The following is an 8,616-nucleotide window of genomic DNA, read 5'->3' as shown; positions in this document are numbered from 1 at the left end:
CCCCGCCCGCCCCGCGTATCCCCCGGGGCCGCCTCCAGGGATCTTCCGAACCGCAATAAACGCTCTGCCCCTGAAAACGCCCCGTAATCCCGACCCTGCCGCGCCCGAGGATGGTCCCGTGGTGGGGACCGTCTTTGCTGTGTTGGCTCCGGGTCACGTTTCCCGTTAGCCCCGCGGCCGTTAGCCCGGGCTCTGGGTGTGTGTGATGTGTGAACGTCCCTCTGGCCGGTGCCCGGGACGGGGCCGCGATTCCTCACTGAGCAGCTTTTCTGTGGTCTCTCAATTGCAGCGTTCCATCCATCAACCTGACCACCTGCAAGTACGAGAGCGGTAAGTCCGGGGCACTGCAGGACGTCCCTTGGGTGCCACCAACAGCGAGGGAGAATGGCTGGGGCCAAATCCCCACCCCACGCTCACTTTGGTTTATATATTCATCGGTTGCAAGTGACATGGACCCGTGCGAGGTGTGGGGTGTTGCACCCCCTGGGCTGAGGTGCCCTGGCTGCTTTTGCCATAAATCTGCTAAAATTGGTGACAAGGAATCATGGAATCCCAGAATTACGGGTTGAAGGGAGCTGAAGGACCATCTGGTCCAAGCTTTCAAGGCACAGCATGACCCAGATTGGATCTCTCAGCATTCTGTCCAGCCCAATCTTAACAGCGTCCGACACTGGGGAGTCATCACTTCCCTGGGGAGATTATTCCAGTGACAAGGGTTTAGTTAGGGGCAGTTACAATGCAAGACCAGTACCTGTTAAACATAAAGCCAGTGACGGAACAGGCAGGATCGGTTCCTGGAGTTTCTCCCTGTGCTGTCTGTTTCCAGTGACATGCTCCAAGGAGCTAGGCCCCTGCTGCCCTGCTCCTCTTCACTGCCACAAGCTCTATCTTAACATCCATCAAATGCCAGGAGCCTGTTATTAGGCAAAGGTTTGCTAATGACTCTTCTCGCTGTGTGACCACTTTGTTGAAGGTCACAGCACGAGGAACACGGGTTTTTAGGCAGCGGGACGAGTGCTACATGTTTCACCCAAGGCTGTGCTGGGGCGGTTTGGTAGCAGGAAGCAGATGGGACCCGCAGCAGGAGGTGATTGGCAGGAACCAGAACCATTTCACAACGGTTCCTGGTGTACAGTGAACTTCATCAACTCCCCAGCCCCGCGAGAGGCCCGGTTCAGAACTAGTGCTAACACAGACCTCCTGCTGCAGGGCTTGTGCATTGTGCTGCTGGTTTGCTTTTGATTTTGAAGACCAAACTTATACCTTCAGAAGGCTCGTGTCTGCCCGTGTGGTGTCAGACCCACAGTGGATTCAAGCCTGCTGTAGTTCAGGAGGGCCCCCAAGCACATGGGCTTAGGTGGCTGATGGCTCCCAGTGCACCCCCAGGCAGGGGCTGGGCTGGCTTTAGGCAGGTAACACTTGTGTTCTGGACACCTCCCGAGGGTCCTCCTGGTGCCCTGCATCTCAGAGGGGAACTGCAGCTGCAGAGATAGTTTCCACGCTCCAGCCCTGGTTCCCGTGAGGATTTAACAGACCCTGGTACTTAGATCCTCTGCCCGGCCCTTGTCACCTGCTTGCTTTGGTACAGTGCGGCGGGCAGCGCGGTGCTGCGGGCTGAGAGAGGTGGGAGAAAATGAGGAGTGGACAGTGTATTGGACGGACAACTCAGTCTCCTTGGAGCGTGTCATGGAAATGAAGCGCTTTCAGGTAACTGCCCCCGGGGAAAGGCAGGAATTGCCTAGGAAGGAGGGTGAGATGGGGGCTGTTAAAGGAACAGTGCCCACACCAGCGACTGGGCCCCCTTCTCTACACCAGAGGTTCACAAGCCTTTACTGCCGTTGTGCCTCTGGTACGGTGCTATCAGCAGTGCTCTGGCAGTTAGTGGTGTGAACTGGAAAGCTGCCAGTCCCTTTAATGTAGCATGAAATAAATGGTTATGATGACAAACGGCTCCTTCCTGAAGCTGTGATGTTCGAGGGCGGGAGAGCTTCAGGGATGAGATGAAGGGAGCAGATAAATCACACTGGTGAAGCTCAGATAAAGCGGTTGCAGCATAAACTTCTCCCCCAGCAGCAGGTCAAGGCACCCGCAGGCCCAGCTCCCTGTGCTGTGCCCGGTTTCTCCACACACTGGCTTTCCTCAGCCTCCAGGAGGATCCCTGCTCTTCCTGTGCTGATCCTGGGTTTTGTCTGCGCCTATTCCAGAAAATCAACCACTTCCCAGGCATGATTGAGATCTGCCGTAAGGACCTGCTGGCTCGGAACCTCAACCGCATGCTCAAGCTCTTCCCCAAGGAGTACAAGATATTCCCTCGCACTTGGTGCCTGCCAGCAGAGTGAGTGATGCACCACAGTGCAGCTGAGAGCAGGGGCATGGAACTGGGAGGTGGGAACCTCCCTCTTTGCTGTGCAGCCAGGGCTGGGATGGGGCCTCACTGTGCTCTCATGTCTTGGTCCGGGCATTCATAACCTCCCCTGGCACCGAAGGGGGTGTTGAGACACATTTCTCATTTGGCACATCTTTAATTCCTATTGGAATTAGCCCAGGAAGGGCACAGGACAGGGCATGAGGCGCTTCCACCCCACTGGTGGTGATGACCATCTTCACAGCTCCTGCAGCTCCACCACCCACTGCAGTAGTGGGGACAGGGGAGAGGGCTGATGCTGATACATACACGGGTAGATGTAAACCATCACCAAATCACTGGGCCTTGGGGCAGAGGCTAGGCTTCTCTGGCCATGTATAGGCAAGCAATGACAGAGCTGCAGCTGAAAGAGACCAAAGAACACTCAAGTTCTGGTGGCTGTGAGGAGTCAAAGCTCCCATTCTTAGACAGGTTTTATTCTTACCATTTCCTGCAGCCCCAAGGTGGGGCTCCCGTCACCTCTCTGTAGCTGAACTCTCCTCATGGGCAGAGCAATTTTAGTACCAGACCTAAAGCACTTTTGCTGAAATACCAGCTTTGGACACCAGTGTTTGGCTGCATAGTGCTAACGGTGTGTGGTGTCCAGGAAGGTTCTTGCTGTGTCCTCTCAGTATGCCCATGTCTGGAGAAGACAGACCGAATTCTCTCATCTTTCCAGGCTGCATTTCCTGGACTCAGATTGCTCTTGGCACTGTCTGGGGGTTTGCCCTGTTTATCTCTCTCTTTTCCCAATTGTGGTGCCCATTAGAGAGATGACGCTTCTCCACCTTCAGCAAAAGAGCTAATTGACCTATGGGCTCGACCCCTCAAAGCCCCGTGCTCTCACCGGAGCTGCTCTGAAGATAAGCTCTGTAACACAATGGGTGCACCCAGCTCTGGTTAGAGCATTCTGGCTCTCTCTCTGTCAGCAGAGCTAAAATCTTCCTGGCTTCTGCTCTCACAGTGGCCACCGCTTCCTCTGACCCTCCCGGCACAGGGGGAGATGTGCACAAGTAAGCGGTGGAACCAGGAGAGCTGTGTCAGGTCACACACGGACCAACTCGTGCGGGTCAGGAATAGGTGTGCTGTCCCTCTGCCGTGGGAGCTGGCTCTGAACCAGCCTGCAGCACCACAGTCTGAGCACCCAGCCCTCACCAGAGTTCCGAGGCAGGTGGTTGCAGCCAGTTACAGCCACCTCTTCCTTGCACAGCTACGGAGACTTCCGGGCCTACGGATGCATGAGGAAAAAGCGAGCGTTCATCTGCAAGCCAGACAGCGGCTGCCAAGGGAAGGGGATCTTCATCACCCACAACCCCAAGGACATCAAGCACGGGGAGCACATGATCTGTCAGCAGTACATCTCTAAGGTAATGGGACAGTCTCGAAATGCAGCCTTCTAAACTCTTCCTGCATCCCGCATCCTCCTTGTGTCCTCTGCGCTCCCTTACCCCTGTTTCTGCCCGGGGCAGAGGCACGGTGAAACCTGACGCTGCCCCTTCTCCTGCTGCCGAGCTGCTGAAGAGCAGCCGGCCTGGCAGCACCGCTCCATCCCACCCGGGCTCCCGCCTTTCCTCCCGCAGCCCTTCCTCATTGATGGCTTTAAATTTGACATGCGCATCTACGTGCTGGTCACCTCCTGTGACCCGCTGAGGGTTTTTGTCTACAACGAGGGGCTGGTCCGGTTTGCCACCATGAGGTACATTGATCCCAGCAGCAGCAAACCGGTAAAAAAGGGAAGTTTCCAAAGAACTCACACAGCATCTGTAAGTATTAGTCTCCAGTGTGTCCCAGGGGCATTGCAGACCTTGGAAAGGCAGGGACTGGTGGGTTCCACGGGACCCAGCTTTCTTCTTCCCTATTCTCCCCACCCTGTACCTCCTCTTCCTCACAGGAGGTATTTCAGGTGACTGAAGCAGATCTGCTGCCAGGCCCCACGTTTGGGCTGTTTACTGGCATTATCACAGAATCATGGAGTTGTTTTGCTTGGAAGGAACCTTGGGAGGTCTCACATCCAAACCTCCTGCTCAAAACTGGGTCAACAATAAATTCAGCTCTGGTTTCTTGGGGGTTCACCCAGTCAGGTGTTGAAAACCCACAAGAACAGAGGCCCCAGGGTGTGTGGCCAACACTCCTACTGCCTCTTGCCTTTATGGGCACCCTCAAGCCTTGCAGCATTCCTCATCTGCCTGGGCTTTGGGTGGAAAACAGGGGCCTGTGGATTATCTGCTGGTACTGGAACAGCCTAGGAGAGAGGGGAGGGGAAGTGGGACAACAAGGTGCAGGCTGTGGCCGTTCCCATCTCCAAGCAGGGGTGTGTAACCCATAAAATCCCAGCAGGAGGTGGACTGTGGTGTTGGATTGCTGTACATGGTCACAGGCTGCCTGCCCGCTCGTCCCAGAGCTGCACATGTACACGCTCCCTCGCCCCAGTACGTGCATGTCCCAGTGAGTCTTTTGCCTTGGGGGAACAAAGAACCTGCAGAAACGTGCTGCAGCTTCTGCCCCGAGAGTCCCTGTTCATCAGTGGGGCCACGACTGCGGTGGCGCCTGTGGGGCTGAGGGACAAGCACAGAGGAGCAGAGGGGGCAGACCTCTGTTGGCTCTGGCTCCTGCCAGGAAGGGCATCACCACACAGAGCAGAGCATGAGAAGTGGTGCCCCCGGGCTCTCCCTATTGACATGCTGTGGTTCAGAGTGAACGAAAGTCTCTTGCGGTTCCTCTCCCAGGATGATATCTGCATGCACTTGACCAATTATGCTATCAACAAGCGTAACGAGAACTTCATCCAGCATGACACCATGGGCAGTAAGAGGTATTGTCATGTCCAGGTTCTGCCCTGCCATGTCCTGCAGGAAAGCTGCATTTGGGACACTGCTTTACCTCCGTCTTCTCTGGGGCAGACATAGTACCACAGGTCAGCTCTTACCATCTCCTGTCCTCCCCACAGGAAACTGTCCACCCTGAATGCCTGGATGACGGAAAACAGCTACAACACAACAAAGCTCTGGGAAGATGTTGAAGATATTATCATAAAGACTCTTATTTCAGCTCACCCTGTCTTGAAGCACAATTATCAAAGCTGCTTCTTAAACCACACCTCTGGCTGTGCCTGCTTTGAGATACTAGGGTTTGATATTTTGCTGGACAGAAAGTTGAAGCCATGGCTGCTGGAGGTGAGGAGGAGCCTCTGCTGTGGGAGCTGGGCTGAGGCAAGGGTGGGTTGAACTGGATTTGTCTGAGTAAAAGGGGTCACCTCATTCACAAAACTAAATGGGCTACAAAGTCCAGTAGCCAAGTAACTGCTATGAGCTAAGCAGGATATAAGAGCCCATTCCCTGTACACAGGGAGTTTCCTGGACTTCAGGACTCCTTGACCTGTAACAGCATCCTGAATTTAGAGCCATGTAGCATCCCAAATGTAGTCCCACAAGGTGTGGGATCCCAACAACCTGCAGTGCAGATGACAGCTCTGTTGCTGTCACAGGGAAGAACACCCATGGGAGACATGTAGAGGGGCTAGCTGGAGCTGGGAGCTGCCAGGTTAGATGAGCTGCTTGCTTTGGCAGGTGAACCACTCTCCCAGCTTCAGCACAGACTCTCGCCTAGACCAGGAGGTGAAGGATGCTCTTCTCTGTGATACCATCAACCTGATAAACGTGAATGCCTGTAACAAAAGGAAGGTGCTGGAGGAAGACAAGCAGCGGGTAAAGGAACGGCTCCTCCAGTCTCATCAGCCTTCCCGTGCATCCAGGTATTGCTCTTCCCCCTAGTGCTGCAGGCCCTGGTGAGAAAAGGTGGGCCATGGCAGAGCAGGATGAAACCAAGGCTAGCTGCCTCCAAGTTAAAGCTCCCAGAGCCCGTGGCACTGTATAGACTCTGAGATCTCCCAAGCCCTCTGCACCAGACAAGGAAGAGCCAGGGCTCCTCTCTGGGTGCTAGATCAAAGACACCAGGTGCTCCGGGCACTGCTCTGGGCACTGTGCAGGGTCATCCCCGCTGCTTGGCCCATCCTTCAGTGCCAATGGGCAGTGCCAGCATCCCCTGTGATGTTCCCAGCATGGATCACATCACTGCCTGAGGGACCAAGAGCACACAGGGCCCTTCCCCAGGCAGGGCTCCTTTCCCAGGGCTGAGGGTTTCCCCCCTTTTCTCTCTCTGCATGCCCTTTCACAAGGCTGTGGTAGATGAACCCGCTGCCTGGGCTTTTCCTGCCGCGCAGGGGGAGGCAGGAACTCCCTCCAGCCCCTGTTTCAATGGGGAGACCTGAGGTAGCTGTGAGCTGGAGACTCTGAGCATGTCTTAGCCCTGTGCCCTGCTGCCCCTGCAGCCTTGGCTGCCCCAAGCTCCCCGCGGGCGAGGAAAGCCCCAGCAGTGTGCAGGGTGGCGGGGTCAGCTTTAACAGAGCTGTGGTCACTGGGTCAGTGGGTGAAGAGGCTGAGGGGCAGTGGGGAGCCTGGGCAGCAGGGGAGAGAGCTGGAAGCGCTCCACCAGCACTCGCTGGGTAGACGACAGCAAAGAGCGGGTTCTGCTGGTTCCCTGCTCATGAAACAGGCTCCCAAGCAGGGGAAGATGCTTGCCCAGGCCCGGGCCTGCAGGCAGCAAGTGCCCGGGCAGTGCTGTGTCCCCTGGCAGGCGCGAGGAGCTGCAGAGCAGCCAGGAGGCCTGGCTGTGCCAGGCGCAGCAGTACGAGGACACGCACCTTGGCGGGTACCGGCGCATCTACCCGGCCAGCGGCACCGAGCGCTACGAGCTCTTCTTCAAGCACAGCGGCTCCCTCTTCCAGGAAACAGCCTCGTCCAAAGCACGGGAGGAATGTGCCAGGTACGCCCGCATGGGTGGCACGGAGCCTGCCTGCTCCCCTTCCCGGCTTGGGAGCAGCTCTGCTGCTTCACAGATGTGAGCGAGCTGGTGAGAGCTGGAAGGGACAGACACTGCACGAGCTGTGTCAGCACAGCAGTGACTTCCCTTGAGAGGCAAATGCAATATTCCATTGACTTGGACTCTGGAGGCACTGTGTCACGAGGGTCTTTCACCCTTCTGGTGGGCACAGCCCAATTCAAGGGCATTTCTTACAGCAGTGAGCATCTCCTGGCCCATTTCTTGGCACCTATTCACTACAGAACTCCTGACTGCAGGAAAACGTCCCCGGATTTAAGGCTCCATAAGAGCCTCTTGCTGTTATGGCTCTTACTGAACCACTAAGATCACTGACTCTCCTCTGGCAGGCAGCAACTGGAGGAAATTCGCCTGAAAAAGGAAAAGTTTGAAACTGCTACCATGAAGAAGAAAACAGAGAGGAAGGAAGAGCTGCATGGAGAGTCAGCAGGGGACAAACCCCGGACCCACAGTACCAGCACAGCTCCTTCAGCCCGCCTCACCTCCAGAAGCAGCAGGATATGGGATAGGAAGGTACCTTCCTCTTGTCTGTGATGGTCCATGGGGCTCCCAAAGGCAGTAACTGGGAACAGTGCGATGCCATGAGCGTCTCCCACGGAGCAGAAGCACAAAGTCCTCTTCATGCAGTGCAGCGAGTTGACAGCTAGTGCCGGGAGGTAGCCCCTCTAGTGGCTCCCACAGGGATTTTCATCCCACCTTGCCCCAAGTCTGTACCTTTCCTCAGGGCTCAGAGCATCCCATGCCTTTCTCTCTCCTGTGCATTGCTTCACCTTCACTGTAACTCAGCTCTTCCTTTCCCAAGGCACAGTACATGCAGGTCAACTCCATGCAACCCCAGGATATTGTGGAAAATGAGGAGAAGAAAAGAGTAAATGCTCTGCTGCAGCGTGAGAACCTTATCCGAAGCCTGGGCATCATAGAGCAGCTCTCCCACCTGCTCCCTGCAACAGAGACACCAGCCGACACGCAGAGGTCCTGCCCTGCTGATTGCAAGAGCCAGGTAACTGAAGATCACCCAGATCCCTCCTGCACGGCCAGCACAGGAGACAGCCATTCCCAGGAGGATGGTGAGGATGGATTGTGGGCATTGAGCATCCCTGGCTCAGTTAAATGAGATCCAGCACAGTGCCTGGGTCCTTGTGGTTTTGTGCGGTTACTGACTTTGTCCCTTTCCAAATGGGTGTGCTGTGGATGTTCCCATCCCTGCAGGGAGTCCCTGAGTGCCCTTCCCCAGAAGATCCTGCTGTTCCAAAGAACAGACCACAACAATACTGCCTTTTGGACACTGCTGTGCCCCGCACACAGCCAAGTGTGAG

General features: G+C 55.8%; 1 protein-coding gene across 1 annotated transcript; it reads left to right on the top strand.

Moving 5' to 3' along the window:
* Positions 1–289: 289 nt before the first annotated feature.
* TTLL6 (tubulin tyrosine ligase-like family, member 6) lies at positions 290–8,300 on the top strand (the record flags this gene model as incomplete). The annotated part of the gene is made up of 11 exons (XM_010011365.1): positions 290–330; positions 1,589–1,707; positions 2,205–2,335; positions 3,615–3,771; positions 3,985–4,128; positions 5,131–5,216; positions 5,352–5,577; positions 5,971–6,155; positions 7,037–7,225; positions 7,630–7,813; positions 8,103–8,300. Coding segments are annotated over 11 exons (1,660 nt in total), but the record flags the coding sequence as incomplete, so codon positions are not given.
* Between the last annotated feature and the right edge of the window lie 316 nt (positions 8,301–8,616).

The sequence above is a fragment of the Nestor notabilis genome, unplaced genomic scaffold (genome assembly GCF_000696875.1).
Source record: "Nestor notabilis isolate BGI_N333 unplaced genomic scaffold, ASM69687v1 scaffold28103, whole genome shotgun sequence".
Lineage (NCBI taxonomy): Eukaryota > Metazoa > Chordata > Aves > Psittaciformes > Psittacidae > Nestor > Nestor notabilis.
Note: the sequence above shows the minus strand (reverse complement) of the source record. Positions and strands in the feature narration are given on the sequence as shown.